Raw genomic sequence first — 27,483 nt, 5'->3', positions numbered from 1 at the left:
ATGACCCAGGGACTGAACCCACATCTCCTGCCCTGCACATGGATTTTTTACCACTGAGCCACCTGAGATGTTCCATATTCCAAGTACTAAGCACAGAATGTGTTCAAAACAATTTGCTATGCCCATGATTACAAGTTAACTTTCGCTAATGTCAATGAATAAATATTCTGTAAAATACTCTCTAATAGACACTAATACAGAACTCTTGTATCATTTACTGAATAATTTGTCTTAAATGTAACATGTACACCTCAATTAAATTCTATTATAGAAGATTAATCAACTTATTAGGGACACCATCACTTCTAAAAAGCTTTTTAAACATCCTCACCTACAACTAAACCACCTTTGAGAATAATGAAAAAAATTCTCTAACCTGTGAAAACAGCAACAAAGTTATTTCTAATTTTATACCTCTAGTTTACTACAAAACTACATAAACACTGTAACCGAAAGAAACAGGTTTCAAACAAACAAAAAAAAGCTATCTGGTTCAAATAGAAAATATATGTTTAGGAGAATATCAGTAAAATTCATCACTTAATTTAAAATGTGCTATTTAACTTGTACAGAATACAAACTTTTAAGATGTCCAAGTTTCCTTGACAACTATACTGTCTTCACAACCTTACTTTGTAAATGCCACAACAATTTAATCCAAACTTCCACTCTATTTTCACAAACTTTTCATTTTCATGAATCAAGACTAATTTCCTTTTCTTTTACACATTTAAATCTCAGTTCCTCAGATTCTTTGCATATCTTAATAATCCTACCAATTCTCTTTCAGTTCTTTCTACTATATTTTATCTTTCATTTATTGTTACAGGATATTGAAATCCTTCATTTAAAATGTTTACTTAAAATTCTTCTTCCCTCTCTCCAGAATTTATTTTACACTGTAATTCCAGTCATAATCATAGTTTTAAAGGAATCTCCCCTTATACACAGAATTTTTTAATCCCCCAAATTAATAGGGCTAATATATTCAGAAATTAGGGTTTATAGATACAGCATGCTCAGCTAAATCTGAATTTCAAATAAACCACAAATTTTTTGGTATAAGTATGACCCATGCAACACTCGAGACAAAACTGAAAAATAAAATTACAAAAGGTCTATTCATACTAAAAGTATTCACTGTTGACCTGAAATTCAGATTTAACTGGGTGTCCTGTATATTTATCTACTAAATACAGCAAGCCTTTTGGGGCATACACCATATGGTACACTGTCCAAGGTCATTTCCGACTGCTTGATACCCAAGTTGCACCAGTTATTACATATTATGAATGTGACCCCTGAAAACAACACTGATAATCAAATTATTCTTATTTCCTCTTTTATTTTGTTACTGAATAGTTCATAAAATACAATCACCAGCTGAAAAAAATCAGATAAAGCTGGCATTCATGCAACGCTCCTTATCATCCAATCATGCAAAGGACAATCTCCATTAAGTTCACAGTAAATCAATAACCTATTTTACAACACTGGTACCACTCTATCAATAAAACTTTGCAAAGTAAATGCAGAGTAAAAGTTTAGGTAAATTAAGATTTGAGGGGAAAAAAAAACTGAAAGTATTTTTATATAAGTAATTATATTTCATTCTGAAAAAATAAAAGATGACCAGGATTCACAAAAGCCAATATAGGCCTGGCCTGGCCTTATTTAAAGCTAATACTTTCTTATTCAGAATTTAATAAAAAGCACTCTAGAAAGTTAAAGAAATGTCTACATAGAACAAACATATATGCACAGTGACAAATAACTTTCGGATATACTGAGTTTATATATTCTCAAATCAGTCCCATGTGGAAAACAGATACTATTACAAAGACAACCATTCATAAATTAGCATAGCAATAAGACATTTAGGATAGTCTTCATTATCCAAAAACACCCAGCTTAAAAAATAGATTGTAAAAATATGGGGAAAAAACTTACTTCAAGACCATTTGAAAAGAACTGTAGTTAAAAGTATATCCACCGATCACCCACATAAATTTCCCATGTAAAACAGCTTTATGGGAAGCTCGACCTACGGAAGGACTGAAGGGTTTAACATTTGGCAGAATCCAGTAAGACTCAGTGGAAGGAACATTCAAAGAACAATCAGGACCTATTTAAAAGAAAAATCAAACAATGCAATGCATTAAGCAAAGACCTTAGACTACAGAAATAGAATATATGGGTTAAGAGAATTTAAGAATTCAATGCTCATCATATTAATAAATATAATGTACATAAGAAATAGTCTGAAATATAACTTACAGGAAAAACTCTAACAGCAAATGTAATGCTTAAAGGAGGAAAAAAAAATCATATACTTAATTTAGGCTTGAATTTGTTCAAATACATATCATAATTTGAAAGAATTCTTTAAATAATATAAATTTCAGATTTATTTTAGTATACTAATATTCTACTTGAATATGAGAATGGAAAACAATGTACTCAAACCCTAGTTCTGTCACTAAAAGTGTGACCTTGGGAAAGTCTGTTTACCTCTGCCATCATCAAGCCTTCATCTATAAAACAGAAATATTTCCTAAGAGTTATTATAAATATTTAATTTTTTTAAAGAGAGTGGAAATTAAAGCATTTGTAAATTGTAGCACTTTCTGTTTACAACTATATTAAAGAAACACAAAAATAAAAATTACGTTTTTTCTTAGCAGCATTCTTATTAAGGACAACCAAATTTGGCATTGGTAGAGAGGCTTACTGTCCATAAACTGAAAAAATTATTATGCATAATTTTAAAAAACTATTAATGAGTACAGGATAACAAATATTACAAGTTGAAAACACTGTCTTTTCCTATCCATATTCACTATGTTGCTCATGAGTCTTGGTTCATCATCTATAAAATGTAGACAACTAGGCTAGATCAGTGTTTCTCAAACTTGAGTTATGTAAGGAATGCTTCTAATGGAAATATATTTATTTTCATCAAATTTAAGGGCTCATAAACTATTTTAATGCCAATGAAACTAATAGAAATATATTATGTTCAAAATTCTTTTATAAATATAAAATTAACATAAGCTTATAAATTATGTTCATAAAAAGCTTATAAAATCAGTAAAATTAATATTCGCTTAAAATGATGGATGATGTTGTTCTGCTCAAAGTAATTCATTAGACTCCAGTTGGAAATGATATTAATGCTATAGCACCTTTTTTACACTTTAAGATACCTGTATTATTTTGACAAAATCATTCTCACAGCACTTTTCTTTCATCTACCATTTACAAACCTTTCTAATTTATAAAATAGACCCTAACATCATTTGACCTCCACTTATCACAATGGTATCAGTACATTTTATTATTTTTTTAGCCTATAATAAGAATACTATTTGGTCCTAATTCAACAGTCAACACAAATGCTGGCACTGCAATCAAGTAGCATTTTTACACAATTATGAAAGTAATGATTTCTTATCAAAAAAGTTTTAGATCATCACTGAATCACAAAATTTTAAAACATCCAAACAGACCCTAATTTCAGAAATATTAACCCTTACAGTTTTTATTTGCTTATTTATTCACTCACCCATGCATTCATTCATTCATCTTCAAAGTCCTTTTCAAGGTTTACATTCTATGAGTCTGTATTTTTCAGGTAAATATTAGGTAGATCATCTCTTTGATAACAAAAAAAAATCTTTTAAATCAGATACAGAAAATGTTATCATTTCTAAGTGAAAAGTCAGTGAACTACACTTTAGTAACCAAAGAAATTAAAGGAACATGTTGATATTTTTTAAGTTAAAATTACAATTCTAAACCACTGGACCTCTTTTAACTCAGGTTGGCAAACAACAGTCCATGAGCAAAATCCAACCCAGTACATGTTTTTGTAAATGAAGTTTTGTAAGAACTCAGTTAAGTATTATTGAAGGCTGTGTTTGCCATACTCAGCAGAGTTGAGCAGTTTCAAGACAGACCATACAATTCACAAAGCCAAAAATACTTCCTATATGGTCTGTTACAGAAAAGTTTGCCAACCTCTAATTTAACTGAAAAGAAATAAGATCATATGGGCATTACACATAAGTGGTATACCTACTGGTCTGAATGCTAAATGCTGTTTTCTTTAAAATAAAAATGTAGATTTAAGTCAGGAATAATAAACCAAAAAGGATAAAATGTTAATAATAGGTTAATCTGGGTAAAGGGCATTTGTGTATTCTTTGTACAATCCCTGTTCTTTCCATTTTTCTATAAATTTGAAACTCTTTCTAAATAAAAAGTTAAAAACAAGTCTGCTGCCTAAAGGCACAGAGTTGGAAACAGTCAAATAATACATAGTTTTGCCTGGCAGAGGTTGATAGAGAATAATGGCATGCAAACTTCTTAAGATATTTAAATCAATAATCATGTATGAAGTTCACACTAAAAAAAATAGTTCAGAGCAAGCTTCTGGTAGGCTAAATAATGAGCCCCAAAGATAAAGCAGGTTCTAATCACTAGAATCTATGACTCTTACCTTATCTGGCAAAAGGGACTCTGTAAACATAATTAAGTTAAAGATCTTGAGCTGGGGAGTTATCTTGGATGAACCAAGTGGGCTCTTCATGTAATCATACATGCCTTTCTAAGAGAGATTTGACTACAGAAGGAGAAATCAACAGGACCACTGAAGCAAGATGCTGTGCTCCATGCTTTGGAGATGGAAGAAGGGGAAAAAGCCAAGGAAAGCAGGCATTGCAACTCTATTGCTACAAAAGTCAAGGATGCAGATTCTTTCTTAAGAGCCTCCAGAAGGAGTGTGGCCCTGCCAACACCTTGATGTTGGCTCGGTAAAACCGATTCAGACCTCTCACCTCCAAGATGTTAAGAGATTAATAAATATATGTTAAGACACCAAAGTGAAAGTGAAAGTTCCTCAGTCATGTCCAACTCTTGGTGACTCCATGGATTGTCCATGGAATTCTCCAGGCCAGAATACTGGAGTGGGTAGCCTTTCCCTTCTCCAGGGTATTTTCCCAACCCAGGGATCAAACCCAGATCTCCCGCATTGCAGGCAGATTCTTTACCAGCTGAGCCACAAGGGAAGCCCAAAAACACTGGAGTGGGTAGCCAATCCCTTCTCCAGGGGATCTTCCCGACCCAGGAATCGAGCCGGGGTCTCCTGCATTGCAAGTGAATTCTTTACCAACTGAGCTATCAGGGAAGCCCCCGTTAAGACAGCAAGTTTGTGGTAATTTGTTACATCAACTATAAGAAACTAATGCTAATAACTAAAATTTTTGATTTAACTTACTTAAGATAAATATTGTTATTTAGTACAAGAAATTGGACTTTAGAGATTTTAAAAATTTTTACTGTGCAATCTGGAATATCTACTTTTCTATGCAAAACAGCAACTTTTTCCTGCCTTTGTTACTACTGTATTTTCTGTAACTTCTAGCAGTAATTAGAAGGAATGGTCAACAGCCAAACTCTACAGATTGTCATTATTTTACTCTAAATTAATATGATTATATACAGAATGAAAGATGTATGAATATGACTTAAAATTTTAAGGAAAATTAGATATCTTAATTTGTAGTTTTCTGTACTCTACAACTAAAATGATTAAAAGGGTAAATTTATGTACTGAATATTAGTTTAAAACACAAATAACTATAAAGAATGCATTATACACACAAAGGCTCCCCCACCCATTAAATATCATTTAAGGCCATCCAAGACTCCCATTTCATAAAAATATATCCATGGAAAATCTACCACTTTATTATCTGGACACTTATGGACTATCTCTGCATAATTCTCCCTGTATAACTTTCATCAATTAATATGGGAATCTCGTCAAGGTAAGTAGATTACAGCTCTCTTGAAAAAGATGTACTAAACTAGTTCAAGTTACAGTGTGTTTTCATAAATATTTAATATGCTACCTTTTCCACGGGTTAATCCAAAGAGCACAAATGAATTTCTAATGATGTAACTTTTGGCACTAGTGACAGGCTGCTGAGAGACACATTTTTGAGGCTACTCTATAACCCCAAGTAGAATTATACTCTGATCCCTCTCAAAGTTATATCTCCATCCTTACAATCTCTCTTGAATTCTAGATGCAAAATTAAACTACCTATATATAGTGTCACCCTGCTTATTTAACTTATATGCAGAGTACATCATGCGAAATGCCAGGCTGGATGAAGCACAAGCTGGAATCAAGATTGCTGGGAGAAATATTAATAACCTCGGATATGCAGATGATACCACCCTTATGGCAGAAAGCGAAGAACTAAACAGCCTCTTGATGAAAGTGAAAGAGGAGAGGGAAAACGTTGGCTTAAAATTCAACATTCAGAAAACTAAGATCATGACATCGAGTCCCATCACTTCATGGCAAACCGATGGGGAAACAATGGAAACAGTGACAGACTTTATTTTGGGGGCTCCAAAATCACTGCAGATGGTGACTACAGCCATGAAATTAAAAGACGCTTGCTTCTTGGAAGAAAAGCTATGACCAACCGAGACAGCATATTAAAAAGCAGAGACATTACTTTACCAACAAAGGCCAGTCTAGTCAAAGCTAAGGTTTTTCCAGTAGTCAAGAATGGATGTGAGAGTTGGACTATAAAGAAAGCTGAGCACCAAAGAACTGATGCTATTGAACTGGGGTGTTGGAGAAGACTCTTGAGAGTCCCCTTAAACTACAAGGAGATCCAACCAGTCCATCCTAAAGGAAATCAGTCCTGAATATTCATTAGAAGGACTGATGCTAAAGCTGAAACTCCAATACTTTGGCCACCTGATGCAAAGAACTGACTTACTGGAAAAAACCCCTGATGCTGGGAAAGATTGAAGGCAGGAGGAGAAAGGGGATGACTGAGGATGAGATGGTTGGATGGCATCACTGATGCAATGGACATGAGTTTGAGTAGGCTCTGGGAGTTGGTGATGGACAGGAAAGCCTGGCGTGCGGCAGTCCATGGGGTCGCAGAGTCAGACACAAATGAATGACTGAGCTGAACTGAACTGACATGACATTTCCACTGGGATGTCTCATAATCATCTCAAACTTAATATGTCCAAACCTAAAATCTTGATGCCTCCCTCCCAAATCTGTTCCTTCACCTGTGTTTACCGTCTCAGTAAACAGTACTCCCATTCACCCAGTTGTTCAGGACAAAGATCTTAGAGCTACTGAGTTCTCTTTTTCTCCCATATCCATATCCAACAAATCCTGGACTGACATTCATTAGGTATGTAGGAACACAGCCTTTCCAACTGTCAAAATATGGAAATACTTCACTGATTAAGTAGATGCTGCAGGTTACCAGGTATTCCCCTTCCAAGTTCCCTGGCCCCTCTGCAATAATCCAGACTCTTCACAAAAGACAACTAAAGGGGTAATGCCTGACATAGCATGGCTTATCCAGGATCCTGTTGATTGGTTGGTGTCTCAGTGTCTGTACTTTACCAATTATAAACATTTTTAAATTCGATCAACTCTACCAGTCTCTTCACACAGATCCTTTCCTTTACAACTACCATACTTATCCAAGCCACCATCCATCTCACCCCGATTACTGAAACAGTCTCCACACTGGTGGTCTTATTTCTATTCTTCTTCTCTACCTATCACAGTCAACTCTCCACAATGCAACCAGAATGATTAAAAATATAAATCTACTCTTATCAATTCCCTCAAAATCTTTCAATGATTTGCTATCACACTAAAAATAAAAATCCTGAAGATGGCCTACGACTCCTACATGACTGGCCTCAGTATTCACTTATTGAATAGAAGAATGAAAATGTCCTTAGGATCACAAAAGATTAAAATGAAGTCAAACCTTGCTTTCCCACTTATTAGCCATGAAATCTTGGAAAAATTATTTAACTTTTCTAAACTTCATTTTAATCATGGAGATTATACCTAAAGAACATAGAATCCTGTGTAAATAAAGACTGAATGAAACTGTACTTAATATTGAATATTACTATGAAAGCTTCATAATAGTAAACATATTACTATTACGAAGTTTTTTCTCTCATTTCAGTTTACAAGGAAACTAAGTATAATTAAGTCTACAGGCAAAATATGCTAATGAAGCCTAGCATTATTAGGTATTATAAATATACATGCCAAAAGAAAACAGTAAAATTACAATGAAAACATTTCTATAATCACAGGTAAATCCAATTAAGAAATAATTGCAAACGACAAAACCCAGAATAAAGTACTACAAAGTTTTGAAAGTTTTTCCAAAGCAATTCCAGAATTACTGAATTACATTCTTCCTTCCTTCTCTTTTACCCTGGAAAAGTTTTTCTAAGGGAATCTATCTCTGATAATGATAATGGAAATCAGTACAAAAATTTTATTTAGACAAATAAAATTAGACAAATCTTATAAAATACTTTTTCTTCCATAAAGAATGATATAAATTTAAAGTCTTCAACTGAGTGAAACAGCAGTTCCTGGAAGGTCCCCTAACTTTATGAATAGATTTATACACTAACTGCTGATTACTAGAAAAACTGTAAGTGCTATATACAAAGATGCAGGCTGGAAAAGCAAGCAGTAAAATTTTATCTCTCCTAACAACTGACTGGCATTTTAACAGCATGCTTCGATTTCTAAGAAAAAAAAAAAGAATTAGTCTGAATAGAGTTCCTTTATATCATTTTAAAGCAGGAAAAAAAAACTGAAAAGTAACCCAGTCAAATAGGAGTTTAGCGGGAAAAAAATCATGCTCCAGAGTTTTAGACTTCTTTTTGATACAGTTTTGGCTCATATATTTAATTCAAATTTAATCTATGACATCATGAAAAAAATACTTATCTTACTACAAAGGTGAAACATATTAAGGACAAATTTTTTATTTATTTTCTTTTTGTAGTTTCTCAACAGGAAATATTAAATAAACATTGCTAACTTTGACCTATATCAACACAATTCATTAACCTGCATTTATATAAATAACTCTATACTGAACTTTTGGTATTTTAAATAAATCTAGTAACAGAAAATACAAATTGTCTTCTAATAGTATCTCTAGTGTTACATATCAGATTTCTTTGATTGTAAGCCACAGAAACTCGTTTTGGGGAAATTAAGGGAAAATGGGAATTTGTTGAAAAAATATGGGGAAATTCAAAGAATTTTAAAAGAGGCTGAAAAGTTACACTTAAAATAGGTAGGTATATGGATTTATCATTGCATCAAGATTACTCGCAATGACTGAAAGGCAATTGCCCAAAAAGAAATTGAATTGCTAATAGGAAAGGAAAAAATATGCTGAGAATGGAGATGTGAAGAGCAGTACACGTAACTTACTGTAATCACTCCAGAAATGGTCCTGTGATCTAATATGTGCACTGCATCTGAAATTCTCTACAATAAAAGGCAAAATGAGATAACACTGCTACAAGCGTCCTATCTTCTAACATCGTTAGAAAAATCTGATTTGGGTTCTGTATCCAAAGTATTCTAAACATTTTCAAGGCCCATAAAACCAATCTCCAAAGGACAGTTATCAATTTTAGTGCAGTTTAAATGTCCACAGCTGTTCTGACAATATCTGAATGTTATAAAACAATGAATTGTGTGAGCGGTAATCACTACAGTAGGTCTGTTCCAAGAATACATGGTTCTCCCAGTTTAGGTCAATGATGCTATTACAGTATGAAAAGGAACTGTCCTTCTTTTAGCAAAGATCAGTGCTCTCCAATTACTGTTTTTGTGTTGTGAAAGGCCTGAAACAAAGCTTGACAGACTGGTTCTGAAAATGATAAATACAGTGCGATGGGACTGGGGACAGGATCTGCCTATCCTACCTGTCTCAGCCAGAAGCAATAAAATAAGCAGTTTTAAGTTTTTCTACATTAGGTAAGTTTCTATAAGCAAGGAACCTCTGTCCAGCACAGAACAGTCTATGAATTTTGTTGTAGCCCACAACTCAGGCCTTTGTTCCATTCTCTCTCTGTACTCCCTTCCTTCATGATCTCAGCTGAACTCATGGTTTTCGGTATCAACTATTTCCAATTTAATGTTTTTAAGCCAGTCAGCCCCAAACAGTATAGACCTCTCTCTACTAAAGTCCAATTGCCTTTTCAACATCTCCTCTAAAACCTCTAAAAGATATCTCAAACATAACATACCAAATCCAAACTGATCTTCCTCTTAAAGTCTCCCTCATATCAGTTGATGACAACTCTATCTTACAAGGTCAAAAAATCTTAAAGTCAATTTTAGTGTAGTTTAAATGTCTCTTTTCTTCCTCCCTTTATTAAACTTCTAAAGGAAAATGTAAGTAAGTTATGCTGTGTACTTACACACACTATCCTAAAGTAACTATGTCCTAATACGTTACATGACCTACCCTTAAAAAAATAATTTACGATAAAATATTCATGGATCTGAGATAAAAGATTTCCTATTTTTCTAAAACAAACAAAATCATCAAGTTTTTACAACTTGAAAAATGCCATGGAGTCTTAAGTGCATGCTTTGGTAGTCAACACTGCCACCCAATGGCAAATACTAAAATCTAAAACCAAAGGACAGAAAGTACCTGACCAGACAGTTCAAATTCAAATGTTCACCTCAATATTTAAAATTATGTTTTATTTATCAAGTAAATTTCATAATTTATTGGAGTACTAGTCTACTGAAACATCTGTATTTGAACGTCCACATAGCACTAAACAGGCAAACTAAACATTTTTAATTCATTCATTTGAGAAAAAAAAAGAAAACAATTTGAGTGCCTACTATACAACAGGCACTAGAGAAGATGCTGAGGATATAAAGATGATCAAAACATAATTATTCTTAACTTCATGGAGTTTACATTCCAGTAGGAAAGATAATCAAAGAATCACACAAACATGACTGCAGTAGATGCTACGAATTTAAAGGATTCAGTGCTATGAAAGCATCTAACAGGAGTATCTGACCCGAGAATGTCGAGGGTGTGAAGGAGGAAGTGCAGAAATAAGAAAGGTCTTGAAATAGTTAGGGACAAAGAACATGCAAGGAGCTGAAATAAATCCAAACAAAGTGTAACTTTAAAGAATCAGAAACACTACAGAAAACTATCAAATTACCTGACTTATACATTAAGATGCTATCTTTTAATCAATAATCGAAAAGGCTGCAAACATCCAACTTCAATCCTTACCTGAGAACTATGACTGACCTGGACTGAAAAGGAATACTGAATATTCATAAAGAATTAGGACTAAATGACAGAATTGAACAGGATATTCTGGAATAGGAAAGGACCGGGGACAACTTTTCAATGTCCAAGTAATGATCTTTTATACAAAACCTGGTAATCTGTTTCCAACTTCATAGAATTGGGGAGAGGGAACGTTTTGTGGTAATAAATTAAGAATTGTACCCTGAAGCCTGCTGGTTTGTCTTTTCTACCTGTCGACTACTACCATCTATTCCGCATCGCAAAGTTTTTCTGAGCAGACACGAGACAACTGTTCAACACATTCCTCGTCAATTATGGCAACAATCTATACTTTAAAATATTTTATTTGTATTTTTTCTTTATTTAGTAGATTCTAATCATCTGAACCCCCTGCCTCATTTAGGAAAATCTCTAACTGTGTGGATTTTGTTCAGAAACAAAATCTATTCCCACACAATTCAGAAGGTAGGGGTAAGACCTAAATTTAGTCAAGTAGATATTACTGAGCAGGCCCTCAAATCTTCATAAGTGATAACAAAGATGTGGGGAGAGTTTAGAACTTCTCTACCCAAGCCTGCAGCATGCCGCATCCACACTAAGGACATAACGGTGGTACCCTGGGATTCAGTGGCAGCGACAGGAATATCCTAATCAAACTTTTCTGTGGTGGGAACCAACCCACTTGCCTTCTGTTACACCTACCCCTTTGCAACCAAGGTTTTTACAGCCTTCCCATCTCCTTTGTGAGCTACCCAATGTCCTTTTGTATTAGTCAGAGTACAGGTTAAAACAACCAAAAGTAAGTTGCTTAAATAAGCTGAAAGTTAATTCTTTTCTCATAAAACACATTCTACAGGCAAATATGCAAGTGCTACCAGTTACCACAGTTACTGCCATTTACCAGCCATCGTTAAAGATCTCAGTGACGTAAAATTCCCACACAGCATTTCTACTCATATCCTACTGACCTAACACAGTATAATAACCATGCTAGATGCAAAGAAGGCTGAGGAATATGGTATGCAGCTGAAGACCATGTGCTTGAGAGCTACAAACTCAGTGAATTCTATCACCAAAAAGAAGGCAAGAACAAATCCTGGGAGGCAGAGGCCCCTGACCTATACCCCAATAACTGCCTTTTCTGCTCAGGGAAGCCAGAACTGTATCTGTTGCCTACAGTCAAACCAAAGACTTCCAGAGGTTCTGATTTTTTAAAGTTATGTAAGAGAGAAACCTTGAGCCACTCTGATTAGGGAGTTGATTGGGGGCAGGGGCAGGGGCGAACACATAGCTACTCGAAGCTCTGCTTCCTTAAATACAAAATTAGGGATCAGATCTGAGGCTCAAAGAAACCAGACTATACATCATCTGTCTTGAAAGAAGCACAATATCCATTTCACCAAACACTACCCATAAAATATTCATCAGAGATAAATTAATTACTAAGAAGCAGTAACGATATGCAAATGTCTGGCTTCTATGTAATATTTTATAATTTATAAAGCACTTTCACATTATCCTCATTTTTAAAATGTATGTGTACACGTATTCATGCGTATGCGTTAATACATACATATATATATAAATTTCATATTATCACTTTGCTTTAAAAGTAAACATACCCAGTATTTGTTCCCCCATTTCCACTTTCTTTAAGACATTTAAGAGTCAAGAATTTTTATGATTTCAGGCCCTCCTGACAAGAATAATAAAATGTGAAATGCCAATAAACAGAGCCAGAAAAACAACAGGTAACATTTTCAACCACATACATATTACAAAACACCCAGAAAATAAAGTATTTTAAAGATGGAAGAAAAGAACAAAGAAAGGATAGAGATGTTCATAGGGGATATTTTACAAATATATTTCTCATTTGCTTTTAAGACTGTTGAGATGAGCTGGGGACTAATAGCAGATGAAGAGAAGTTAGAAAAAAACCTTGCATATAAGCTATACTTCTATTTCTCAGGCCTTAGCTTAAGCATATTCTTGATGTACTTACTAGTCTCTGCAGAGAAAAGGACATTATTTTAGATTCAAGACTGAAATGGAAAAAAAAAAAAGATACCTCAAGGCACTTTTAAGGGAAGAAAGGCCATGAATTATTAAAATAGCCACTCAACAAAATACATGCCTCTATAATTAAAAAGACTGAGAAACTTGTATCTGTCATAATCATAATAGGGAATCAAATGCAACTCAGTAATCACTGATATTTCATATGGTTGGAGTAACTGATTTTTTAATGAAATAACATGAGTTAAAGATGGGCATAATTTATGGAAAGCCTAAAATAATTGCTCCAAATAACTACTCAGCACACTCGGCCACATTTGTTTAATTTGTCTGAGGAAAGTTAAATATGAGGAGCACACTCTCTTTGGTTTTTACCTGGGTCTGATAGGAACACTGCTACTACTGCTACACATGGTCATGTAACTTTAGATTACGTATTTCTTGAGTCAAAGTTCCCCCATCAACAGGATTAATACACAGGATTCTCAATGTGTCAATACAAGTTGCACAAAGCTCTTGGTAGGTAAGTACTGTAGTTGGCCAAAGAGTTCGCTGGGATTTTTCTGTAACATTGCAAGGGAAAAACCCAAATGAATGCTTTGGCCAGCCCAATATATAAATATATTTTATACAGGCCAGCCCTATATAAAGATTTATGACTTTATACCCAAATACTTAAAGCTAAAACTTATCAATATACTCTAAATTTAACCTTTAATAATACATGTTGATAAAAATTATTTAGAAATTCTTCCCTAATTCTTACTGCTTTTGCCACAAGCAACTGAAAAACTTTTTAAAATATTCTATGTTCTTTTAAAAATAGCCACAAGAGGTCAGTCTTTACTAAGAAAGAAGTTTAATACAGTCCAGTACCTTCCAAGACAAGCATCTACTTTTGCAATATGCTATTTATGTTACCCATTATAAATCAAGTTTTGATGTACCAGGTGTTAATTTTAGCCAAGCCACCAAATCTTTGGGAACTCATCAAAAAATTAAAGAAAATCAATAATCATACATCTACAATTTAAAGAGTTTCATTTATAACTTTACTTGATTCTCATAGTAGCATGTAGACAAAATCTTTACTGATTTTGTGAAAAAAGTGAAAGCTGTTCAATCACGTCCAACTCTTTACGATCCCAGAGACTACAGACCACCAGGCTCCTCTGTCCATGAGACTTCCCAGGCAAGAATACTGGAGTGGATAACCATTCCCTTCGCCAAGAGATCTTCCCCACCCAGGGATAGAACCTGGGTCTCCTGCATTGCAGGTAGATTCTTTACCATCTGAGTCACCAGGGAAGCCTTATGAAGAAGCAAATTATTAAGACGCTGACGATTACTGAAATTCTAAAAATAAATCCATGAGATTTGGGTGTGCAAACTACAGCAAATGAGTGTAGATATTGTTTGTATTAATATATTAGCTATGTGACTATATGTTCAAAAAGCCACTTACCTTGCCAACTATCGTTGCAGACACACAGCTTTTCTCCTGTTAGGTCACAGTAACCGTGATCTGGACTGCCGCAATTGGCTTTACAGTAGGGGATATCACAAGCTTCACCCTTCCAGTATTTATCACATTCACAATATGCTTGACTTGAAACAGAGACACTAGTTGTACACTTCCCGTGACCAGAGCAATTGTTAGGGCAAGAATTGATTCTGTAAAATATAATTCATATATATTCAAATTCAAGATGATGAGAAAAATAATCTGGGCTGGTATTTTCTTAAATTTACAAATGTTATGTGTGTCCGTGTGTTTCATTTAACACGTTTTACAATGTGACTTCAATTCTTTACTCTGTACCTTTTTACCCCTAAGGCAATTAAGGTACATGTATCTTCAACTGGCCTCAGTTCATTCAATGAGTTTACTCTGCTAACAAGACTACACACTCAACATCTGCAGGATCTAGACAGTTCCAAGCACAATGTTTGGTAAATATTCAAGTACTCAAATGTTTTACAGGGTATGAGTACACTTTATAGGAAAAAAAAATAAGGTCATGAATATGTGAAACAGTAAGAGAAGGCAAGACATAAACTGGTTACAAGATACTTAAATAGCATGCTATCACCTAAACACTGCTGTGGAAGTTAAAAGGTGTTTATCAGACTTTATTTTAAGGCTCCCTAACTGATTATATTTTACTATATATTTATTCTCCCGTGTGTACATGCTTGATATAAATAAATTCTATAATAAATTGCTGATTCAAGGATATTTAGGATGTCTTACTCCTCATGAAAAATCCTCAGTTATCATTTTCTACATTACTGAAGAAAACAAACAAACAAACAAATGTATCAAATTCTTCTGTGGTCATTCCTAATGAAAACAATGAAAAGAATCTCTGGCTAATTCACTTCACCCTTGGACTTCTATAAAAATTTGCATGGAGAGTTAGATATAAGAGACACACAAGAAATATTATTTTTCTAATTTTAAAGAGACAGTGGTATATAGCCACTTACCTTATCTCCTAAGCCTCAATTTTCTCATGTGCAAAATGGGGAAAATACTCACTTGACAGAACTGACATGAAGAGAATTAAAGAATCTTATTGTATATATGGCATTCAGCACAGTTTCTGCAATAAGAAGGACTATGAAAATGTAGCTCTCTTCATAAAATACCATGGAGCACAGAGGGGCAGATGACAGCTCTCTGCAATCCTGAGCATTTGGGACTTAAAGTTACACTCAGTGTGTGCTTCTTTAATCATTTCCCATTGATTTTTAATTTTGTAATTAATTCTCAACCAAACCTAACTTGTTACCATGGTGCCCTGAGGCTTACAAATTATCCTAATAGAAGCTTAGACAGGATGTGGGGGATCATATTATTAAAAATCTTATGTAACTTAGGAAGAGATGCTGTATATTTTGGAATTTAACACCCTAGCCGACTCCTGGTACACAAGACATTTATACAAACAAACAATGAACTCTTTTATGTCAAATTATAAGAATCATTATTACAATATAAATTTAAAAAAAAAACACCTACGAGTAAAAAATGTTGAAACCAGTTAAATTATATGCAGCATCACTAAAAAAATGTAACAGTGCATAGCCAGATGTTGTAACGACTTCAGGCACAGTTTCATTTCCCCGTATTTCAGGAACTATCAAACCACTGTAAGAGAGCAAAGTTGAACATTGTGTATATTAATGTACGTATGACTGTTAATCACGTAAGACTTATTCAAAATATTCTTTTCACAATCACTATCTATTGTATATTACAATGGGCAACAAGAAGAATAAATCTAAAAGAATAAATCTAAAAAATCTAAAATCATTTCTCACCAGTGAGCTCTACTGCTGCTGCTGACAGATTAACATCTACTCTCAGGCTACCATACTCCTTTCTCTCTTCTCAACACTAGACGGTAATGTCCCATTTCTCCCCTTTGCCCTGTCGTCCATTCTCTCATAAGACCATAGGGTGCTCTTTTACTTAAGTTATATGTAAACCTTCATTTAAAGATACCTTGGGAAAAAACTGTTGTTGCTAAGCTGCTAAGTCGTGTCTGACTCTTTGGAACCCCGTGGACTGTAGCCCGCCAGGCCCCCTGTCCATGGGATTTCCCAGGCAAGAATACTAGAGCAGGTTGCCATTTCCTTCTCCAGGGGATCTTTCCGATCCAGATTATCAATCTGCGTCTACTGCACTGCAAGGCAGATTCTTCACCACTGAGCCACCTGGGAAGAACTAATATGGTTAAAATGTCCATACTACCCAAAGCAATACTACCTTTATTTTCTTGGGCTCCAAAATCACTGCAGACGGTGACTGCAGCCATGAAGTTAAAAGGCGCTTGCTCCTTGGAAGAAAAGCTATGACAAACCTAGATAGCATATTAAAAAGCAGAGACATTACTTTGCCAACAAAGGTCAGTCTAGTCAAATCTATGGTTTTTTCAGTAGCCATGTATGGATGTGAGAGTTGGACCATAAAGAAAACTGGGCACTGAAGAATTGATGCTTTTGAATTATAGTGCTGGAGAAGACTCTTGAGAGTCCCTTGGACTTCAAGAAGAGCCAACCAGTCCATCCTAAAGGAAATCAGTCCTGAATATTCATTGGAAGGACCGATGCTGAAGCTGAAACTCCAATACTTTGGCCACCTGATGCAAAGAACAGACTCATTGAAAAAGACCCTGATGCTGGGAAAGATTGAAGGCAGGAGAAGAAGGGGATGACAGAAGATGAGATGGTTTGATGGCATCACTGACTCAATGGACATGAGTTTGAGTAAACTCCAGGAGTTGGTGATGCACGGGGAAGCCTTGCATGCTGCAGTCCATGGGGTCACAAAGAGTCAGACATGACTAAATGAATGGACTGAACTGAACACAAAGCTCTACAGAGTCAATGGCATTCTTAGCAAAACACCCATGACATTGTTCATGGAACTAGAACAAATAATCCTAAAATTTGTATGAAACCACAAAAGATCTTGAATAGCCAAAGCAATCTTGATTAAAAAAAAAAAAAGAACAAAGCTGGAGGTATCCTGCTCCATGACTTCTGGCTATAATACAAAGATACAGGAATCAAAACAGCATAGTTTTAGCATAAAAAGAGACAAAAAGATCAATGGAACAGAATAGAAAGCTCAGAAATAAACCCACACACTTTATGGTCAATTAATCAATGACAAAGGAGGCAAGAATATACAATGGAGAAAAGCTGGTCTCTTCAACAAGTACTGCTGGGAAAACTGGATGGTTACATGCAAAACAATGAGATTAGAACATGCCCTCAAACCATATACAAAAATAAACTCAAAATGGATTAAAGACTTAAATATAAGACCAGAAACCATACTACTCCTGGGAGAAAACTTAGGCAGGATACCCTTTGACATAGTTGTAGGATTATTTGGGGGATCTGCCCCCTCAAGAAAGGGAGACAAAAGCAAAAATAAACAAATTGGACCCAATCAAACTTAAAAGTTTTTGTACAGCAAAGGAAACCAGCTGCAAAACAAAAAGACAACCTACTAAAAGGGAGAAGATATTTACAAATGATGTCTCATAAGGGGTTAGTGTCCAAAATATAGAAAGAGCTCATAGAACTCAACATCAAATTAAAAAATAAGTTTTTTTATCTGATTAATAAAATGTGTCTATGCGAAGACATGCACAGACATTTTTCCAAAGAAGACATACAGATGTACAACAGGCACATGAAAAGATGCTAAACATTCCTAATCATTAGCGAAACGCAAATCAAAACCAGAATGAAACATCACCTCACACCTGTAAGAATGGCTATCATCAAAAAAGACGACGTAATAAATGTTAGGGAGGGTGTGAAGAAAAGGGAACTCTCTTGTACTCTTCATGGGAATGTAAACTGATGCAGCCACTACGGAAAACAGTATAAAAGTTTCTCAAAAAATTAAAAACAGAACACTGTATGACCCAGCAATTCTACTCTGGGCTATATCTAAAGAAAATTAAAACACTAATCCAAAAAGATATATGTATTCCAATGTTCTCAGCAGCAATATTTCAAAGTCAAGATATGGAGGCAACCTAAGTGTCTACCAAGAAATGAATGGATAAAGAAGATTAGCATACACACACACACACACACACACACACACACACACACACACACACTGGAATATTACTTAGCCATAAAGAGAATGAAGTTCTGCCATTTGCAATAACATGGATGAACCTGAAAGGTATTTTGCTTAGAGAAGCAACTCGGAGAAAGACAAATAAACACTGTATGTTTCCACTTACAAGTGAAATTTAAAAAAAAAAAAAAGACAAATGAATAAAACAAAACAAAAACAGACTCACAGACACAGGGAACAAACCGACGGCTACCAGTGGGGAAAGGGGTGGTGGAGGGAACAAGATAGGGGAAGAGAATTAAGAGGTACAAAGTACTGGGTATAAATAAATAAGATACAAGGACATAACATACAGCACAGAGAATATAGCCAGTATTTGATAATAATTTTAAATGGAATGTAATCTATAAAAATATCAACTCACTATGTTGCATACCAGAAACTAGTATAATATTATAAAGCAACTATACTTCAATTAGATAAATAAAACCACCTTGGTACTCTCTAACAAGTGACCTTATAGCCATACTCTTCCCCACTTTCCCTTCATGAGCAAATTCTCATGAAGCTAGACAGAACACTTCATCCAGATCAGCTAAGTGATTACAATAATATTCCAGTTAAAGTTGCACATTTGCAATACACTAGCCTAGTTTTAGATTATCTTAACATACATACTTTTTATAATTCTTTAGAATTTTGCATAATTATGCAAATTACATCAATATATAATTATTCCAAAAGACAATAAACACAGAAGAAAATGCAGTTTGTTGGGGAAAAAGATAACTGCAAAAGCAGGAGTTCTGTATTAATAACTGGTATTTCTCCCTTTTTAAGCATCCTTGTTCACAGGGGGAAACTGCATTTCTTCATTTACTTATACCATACTATCCTCTCTAAACCTATGAAAACATATAAGAAAAAAAAAGCTGCTAACAACAAATTACATTATTCAAAATATCCGATTCCTTTAGACACTGTTAAACTTATGTTTAGGTACCAACAGGTACTGAAGACCCTCATTCAGATTGTATTTGACAGAACAAAATGAAATACTATAGTCATGTAATTCATTTTGCAAACACATTTTAAAAAGCAAACAAATTAAATAGTAAACAACTCTTGATGTTTTAAATATTATTATAACATTTACTAGCTTATGTTTGTGAAGGAACAAAAGATTTTAAAAGACTGTCAACAGAATTAATTTCTATAAGACCAGTTTTAGTTACACATATATAATTTTCACTGTAGTGAGATTATATCACATGAGTACATTGCTAAAAATAATATTCCCAGATCTTTTTAACAGATATGACTAAATGCTCTGAAACAGATGAAAAGAGCAGATTTGTTTGCTGGCTGTTTGTTTGTAAGTGTTTTAAAAACAATAAATGAAAGAAGATTCCCACTTCCCACATAACATACCTATTTGGACCAACTAACCTTCTCACTGAAGTCAACTAGAAAAGGAATTGGCCCCATCATTTCTCCATACAGGCATTCACTAATTTCAAAGTGGGAGGTCAGGTTCAAAGGGCTAAGAAACTGGACTGTTTCACAGAGCTAGGAAACAGAGTGTAGAACACGGAACCCCCTTTGACCTGAGACCCCAAAGACTAGGAGTAAAAGTGAACCCATGAAAGACAGGCCCTTCAGAAACTACAGTATGGTTGGGAATCACCTCAACACCTGAATCAGAATTCAGCTGGCTGTGAATTTCTAGTGTCCCCAGCATTCTCCGGGAATATAAAAAATTCCTAGGCCTCAAATTATTATTATTATTGATTTTACCATCAAGGTGTCCGGCACATGGTCGTCTAGCACACAATAAAAAAATAACACATCTCCATTCCAACCCATCTCCAATAAAATGGAGAATTATATATAGTTCTGTCTTGCCTACAGAATAAAGTCAATTTCTTTAGTGTGGTAACAAGAAAGCAATGTTACAGTGATCAAGGGACAATAAAACCAGGTTTATATTCTGATTCCACTGCTTACAAGTTAAGCAACTCTGAGCCACTCACAGGATCTCTCTGTGCCTCAGTTCTCCATTTACAAAATAGCAATAATACCTACCTGAAAGGTTACTGTGAGGAGTCAATGACTTAATGTATATATAAAGGACTTGATGTATATATAAATGTTACCTGGCACGTGAGCATTCAGGAGATGCTATTGATTACCATTTATAGGGTACTCTGGCTCCCACCTATCCCTTCATATTTCCTATCATCAAGCTACTCATCACTACTTACTACTGTCCCAAAATATAATGTTCTTTAGGGTGTATATGCCACTATGAACAAAGCTAGTGGAGGTGGAATTCCAGTTGAGAGATTTCAAATTCTAAAAGATGATCTGTGAAAGTGCTGCACTCAATAGGCCAGCAAATTTGGAAAACTCAGCAGTGGCCACAGGACTGGAAAAGGTCAGTTTTCATTCCAATCCCAAAGAAACGCAATGCCAAAGAATGTTCAAACTCCCGCACAGTTGTATTCATCTCACACACTAGCAAAGTAATACTCAAAATCCTCCAAGCCAGGCTTCAACAGTACGTGAACCGTGAACTTCCATAGGTTTAAGCTGGCTTTAGAAAACGTAGAGGAACCAGAGGTCAAATTGCCAACATGTGTTGGATCATCAAAAAAGCAAGAGAGTTCCAGAAAAACACCTACTTTTGCTTTATTGATTAGGCCAAAGCCTTTGACTGTGCGGATCACAACAAACTGTGGAAAATTCTTAAAAAAGATAGGAATACCAGACCACCTGACCTGCCTTCTGAGAAATCTGTATGCAGGTCAAGAAGCAACAGTTAGAACTAGACATGGAACAACTGACTGGTTCCAAATCGGGAAACGAGTACGACAACGCTGTATATTGTCACCCTGCTTATTTAACTTATATGCAGAGTACCTCATGCGAAACTCTGGGCTGGATGAAGCACTCTATACAACCAAATCAAGGTTGCCAGGAGAAATATCAATAACCTCAGATACACAAATGACACCACCCTTATGGCAGAAAGCAAAGAACAACTTAGGAGCCTCTTGATGAAAGTGAAAGAGAAGGGTGAAAAAGTTGGCTTAAAACTCAACATTCAAAAACTAAGATCATGGCATCCGGTCCCATCACTTCATGACAAACAGATGGGGAAACAATGGAAACAGTGAGAGACTATTTTGGGGGGGGCTCCAAAATCACTGCAGATGGTGACTGCAGCCATAAAGTTAAAAGATACTTGCTCCTTGGAAGAAAAGCTATGACAAACCTAGATAGCATATTACAAAGCAGAGACATTACTTTGCGAACAAATGTCCATCTAGTCAAAGCTATGGTTTTCTTCAGTAGTCACATATGGATGTTAAGAGCTGGACTATCAAGAGAGCTGAGCGCAGAAGAATTGATGCTTTTGAACTGTGGTGTTGGAGAAGATTCTTGAGAGTCCTTCAGACTGCAAAGAGATCCAACCAGTCCATCCTAGAGGAAATCAGTCCTGGGTGTTCATTGGAAGGACTGATGCTGAAGCTGAAACTGCAATACTTTGGCCACCTGATGCAAAGAACTGACTCATTTGAAAAGACCTTGATGCTGGGAAAGATTACAGGCAGGTGGAGAAGGGGACCACATAGGATGAGATGGTTGGATGGCCTCACCAACTCGATGCACATGAGTTTGAATAAGCTCCAGGAGTTGGTGATGGACAGGGAAGTCTGGAGTGCTGCAGTTCATGGGGTCACAAAGAGTTGGACACGACTGAGCAACAGGACTGAACAGAACTTTGTTTTTCTCCATCTAGGATGTCCTACCTAATCCCCACACTTTGTCTTTACTCTTCTACTGACAATGAAAGAAACCATGAAAAATTAGCTACTTCTGAAACTATATAGCACTCTTTTCATAATCTGATTACGACACTTGTTACGTGTAAAAAGTCTGTTTACCTGTCACTCACAGGGCTCGTCGATTGTGTGGTGATGCAGCCTCCAAAACCTGGGCATTTCCCAGCTGACAAGAATGTCTCTATTATTTACTGTGGGCTCACAGTTTATGCTAGAGGTGACTCAGGATGGGAGCTGCCCACACCAGAAAGACCAACCAAGTGACTGATTCAAGTCCTGGAGTTCTAAGCCACAAGAAATTCACCTGACTTGCAGAGTCAGAATGGGGCTGGAGACTGAGTTTGACCATGTGGCCAATGATTCAATCAATCATACAAAACACAATTCCCAATTAACTCAATACACCTAAAACTCAGGAGAGCATCCTAAGACACACTGATACATTGGGAGGGTAACATCTGTCCAAAGGACACAGAGTGCTTCCCTGGTAGCTCAGCTGGTAAAGAATCCGCCTGCAATGAAGGAGACTCCAGTTAGATTCCTGGGTTGGAAAGTTCCCCTGAAGAAGGTACAGGCTACCTAACTCCAGTATTCTTGAGATTCTCTGGTCGTTCAGATAGTAAAGAATCCATCTGCGATGTAGGAGACCTGGGTTCAATCCCTGAGTTGGGAAGATCCCCTGGAGGAGGAATGGCAACCCATTCCAGTGATCTTGCCTGGAGAATCCCATGGACAGAGAAGCCTGGTAGGCTACAAGCCATGGGGTCGCAAAGGCAGACACAACTGAATGAGCAAGCACACGTAAGGACACAGAAGCTTTGTCTGTGATGCTCCCAGATCTCACCCTATGTGTCTCATTTGACTGGTCCTGATTTTTACAATTTGGAATAAAACTATAATCATAAGTACAGTGCTTTTTCTTGAGTTCTGTGAGTTATCTAGCTAATGACTGAACCTGAGAGGGTTACGGCACCTCTCAACTTGTAACCAGCTGGTCCAGAAGTGCAGGTGGCCTGGGTACCCCTGAACTTGCTGCTGGTATCTGAAGTGAGGGCAGTTTAGGGGAGGGCTGTGCACGTAACCTATGAAGTCTGACCCAGCTTCAGGTAGGTGGTATCTGCAGTAACCTGTACCTTACTCCTTACTGCATCCTCCAGGCTTACGGTAGTCTCTGGAACTGGGTAGGTTATCAAACGTTTATTGAACAATCAATACTCATACAACTCATTCTTAGTAAAGTACAAACAGTATAAGCTTTAAGTTAGGAGACTAGAAGTCCTAATCCTGGCTCTACCATCTATTAGAAGTCAGACTTGATTTCTTTGGGGCTCAGTTCTCTCAACAATAAATGGGAGCTAACAGCACTTCTATAGTGTCCTTATGAGGACGTGATGACATTTAAATTGCCTGGCACAGTGCTGAGAATCAAGTGGATATTTAATAAACATGGACTTTCTATCTCCCTCAGGATAGCTAACAGAAACACTTGCTAATGAAAAGTCATTGGTTCCACATTCACGGTCATACTAAATCCCATCCTGCTAATTATCTAACAAAAGTTTCCTTTAGTATCAAAGAAATGGTTGGTAAGAATGTTAATGAATTACTGTTAATTAACAGAAAGTCATCACAACTACTAGAAACACAAATAAAAAGGCACACATCTAAATGATGGTCAGCAAATGTAGACAAAGCTAGAGGAATGAAAGTTATATCTAAATTGCGACAAATCAATGTAATAACCTAGGATCTTATCTAACTATTGCAATGTAATAATTCACAAAGCTCTGCTCCATTTTCCAGCTACTATTCTTAGACGAAGGGTTTCTCAAGAACACCCTTTATATAACTTTCAAACAACTCAAAAATTAAGTTCTAAAAGTATCTTGAGCAATTGCAATGTTACAGAGTAAGTATCTAAGGTCCGAAGGAGTCACTTTAAAACAGTCATTCCGAAATACAATTGTTTGTCCAAAAAAATAATAATTTACATTCCTGTTAAAACAGGATAACGACAACATAAATAGTAAAAAGAAAAGTAAAATAAAAAGGAAAAGGGAACAGTAAGTTTTTACCCATATATAAATTTTTAATGATGACAGAACATATAAAAGTTACTGGGGTAGGGCATCCTTAGTGGCTCAGGGGTAAAGAATCTGCCTGCCAATGCAGGAGACTTGGGTTCGATGCCAGGTCCCGGAAGATCCCACATGCCCTGGGGCAACTAAGCCCAGGCGCCACAGCTACTGAGTCTGTGCTTGAGAGCCCAGGAACCGAAAGCACTGAGCCCCTGAGCTGCAGCCACGGAAGCCTGCACACCCAAGAGCCCCTGCTCTGCAACATGAGAAGGCACCACAATGAGAAGCCCACACACACAACTAGAGAGCAGCTTCTACAGCAAGGAAGACACAGACAAAAGAAGTAAATACAAGTATTTTTTAAAAAGAGAGAGACTGTGTAAACAACAGAAGTAAGGAACAGTGTAATGAATAACTCAACAATCATGCTAGTTAAATTGTACACAAAACCTATACTATAGGCTCAAAATTTTTTCTAATATATTTTCTTCTGTTCATAGAACATTTCATAATAATGTATAAATACACACATTAAAAAGATTTTTAAATTGATCCTGAAAATGCTGATTTTAAAATTTTTTAAATTAAGTCTGACTATCTAACAATAATATATTTTGAAGCAACCAAAATTTCCACACTGTGAGAACTAATACAAACACCTTTATTAAACTGCTACATAAAATATAACCTTTTTTTACAGAATTTAAAATTTATAATTTCTCTAAAATTAAAAACAACTATAAAATATATGTCTATTCCCAGAGAAGGAAATGGTAACTCATTCCAGTATTCTTGCCTGGAAAATTCCATGGACAGAGGAGCCTGGCAGGCTACGGTCCATGGGGTGACAAAAAGACAAGACGGAGCAACTGAACACACACACTATATAACTGTGTGTTCATATATATATATATATATATATATATATAAAATCATGTTATAAAATTTAAGCTAACACAATATGTCAATTATACCTCAATAAAGCCAGAAAACAAAATTTTCATTTTCTTAAAAAAAGAAAAGGTCTATTAATTTTGTCAGTTAGAAGTCACGTTAACCTATCCATATAGGCAGTTTTGAAAACATATACAATTCATTTTAAAAATACGAACTATGCATGGCAAGAATAAAGGATACTTATAAATAAATCTATATTTCTGAGACAGTACTTATTTATCTTTGTTATATCAATGTTTACATTATTATACATACACCTAAGTTGACATAGTATCAACAGTCTTATACCAGCTTTGAAATTTAGCCACCAATATCTATGCTAAATTTATTTTTGAAGTACAGATGAGTATATATTTAAAATTAATAAACTATACAGTTACTTTTCTACAACTGACTATAAGTTCACCAGTTAAACAAAACTACTCACCTAAGTACAGCTATTAAAGGTGCATATATTGAATCTCCATCATAAACATACATATGATCCCAGCTACATTCTGTAGCAAAATGATTGAATCTTAATCTTAACACTGCATTTGGACTGAAAAAATTAAAATATTTTAAAATTAATATGTAATATGTAAAGCATGTCTGAAGAAATCTTACAATATTTTATTAAAACTCTATAGAAATTTAGCTATAAATCTCTAAGTCATCAGTATAAATGATTGATAAGCAGTCATATGCAATTTGTAAAAAGACATACAACTTCAAAATCTACTAACCAGCCATAGGTATGCATCATTCTTTTCTAAAAATTTAATCAACAGGAAATGTTCTATGTCTTAATTAAGGTAGAGATACATAAATTGTAAACTTCATTGAAATTTTATTGACATGTACACTTAATATATATGCAAACCGTACTTAAATAAAGTTGATTTTTAAATTCAGCACTCAAGACTATTCATATTTCTATCAACCTTTAACTACAGGTACTAATAAGGTTTTCAAATTTAATCAAAACATCTCAGTATGATACACTGCCATTTGTTAACAAATAAAGGAGACCATAGATACACAGGGAATTAATAACTCTAAAGTTTTAAAAAAGCTTTTAAAGTAACTACAACAACAACAAAAAATACCCAGCTTTCCAGACTCTTCAAAAATCATAAAACAGTTTAAAAATAACTAATATCAATTCATCTATGATTCAATCATATGTTAAAATAGATAAATTCAGTCACAACCCTAATTATTAAAAAATGCCTCTAAAAGGACAATTAACTCTTTTACAAAATGTTCTTTTTTTAACACCCTTAGAACTAAAATGATGAACAGTATGAACAAATGGCATAATTCAGCATGGAATATTTTTATACTTTCTTTGGAGTTTTCAAATTCTATAACAAGCTATTTAAAATAAGCCAAAAATTCATACTTTATTTAATGCCATAGTGACAGAACTTATAAATAAAATATATGCAAAAATTAAACTACTGTCACAAGGGTATTGTAATTTATATTAAACATGGTATCTAAAATTTATAAATCCCATTTTAAAATATAATGAATAATATTTTCCAACAATAAGCAACAGAATATGTAACTTTGAAGCTGTTATATCTTTATAATGTTTTATACTGATTAGCATTTATCATTGCAGAATAAATTAATTTAACCCAAATTGTATACTTACTAGCCTTCAATTAGCCATGTACATTTAGTTTTATATTTATAGTTAATTGGACCATCTGTTAAATATCCAGAAGGTTCTGTTAACCTAGAAAACAAAATCACAAAAATACATTTAAAGACACTAATCCAAGCTTCCAAAAAGG

The 27,483-nt window shown here is 35.0% G+C and overlaps 1 protein-coding gene across 3 annotated transcripts in view; it reads right to left on the bottom strand.

The window, feature by feature from the left end:
* The window catches only part of ATRNL1 (attractin like 1), an 809,337-nt gene that overhangs the window by 742,292 nt on the left and 39,562 nt on the right, over positions 1–27,483 (bottom strand). For all 3 annotated transcript variants that reach the window (XM_069567614.1, XM_069567615.1, XM_069567616.1), the window contains exons 2-6: positions 27,342–27,425; positions 26,127–26,240; positions 16,228–16,356; positions 14,668–14,876; positions 1,951–2,125 (exon numbers count right to left, since the gene is read on the bottom strand). In XM_069567614.1, the coding sequence (XP_069423715.1) occupies positions 1,951–2,125; positions 14,668–14,876; positions 16,228–16,356; positions 26,127–26,240; positions 27,342–27,425 (711 nt within the window). The remainder of the gene's footprint in view (positions 1–1,950; positions 2,126–14,667; positions 14,877–16,227; positions 16,357–26,126; positions 26,241–27,341; positions 27,426–27,483) is intronic.

The sequence above is a fragment of the Ovis canadensis genome, chromosome 22, assembly GCF_042477335.2.
Source record: "Ovis canadensis isolate MfBH-ARS-UI-01 breed Bighorn chromosome 22, ARS-UI_OviCan_v2, whole genome shotgun sequence".
Classification (NCBI taxonomy): Eukaryota; Metazoa; Chordata; class Mammalia; order Artiodactyla; family Bovidae; genus Ovis; species Ovis canadensis.
This window is presented reverse-complemented; position numbering and strand designations above follow the sequence as displayed.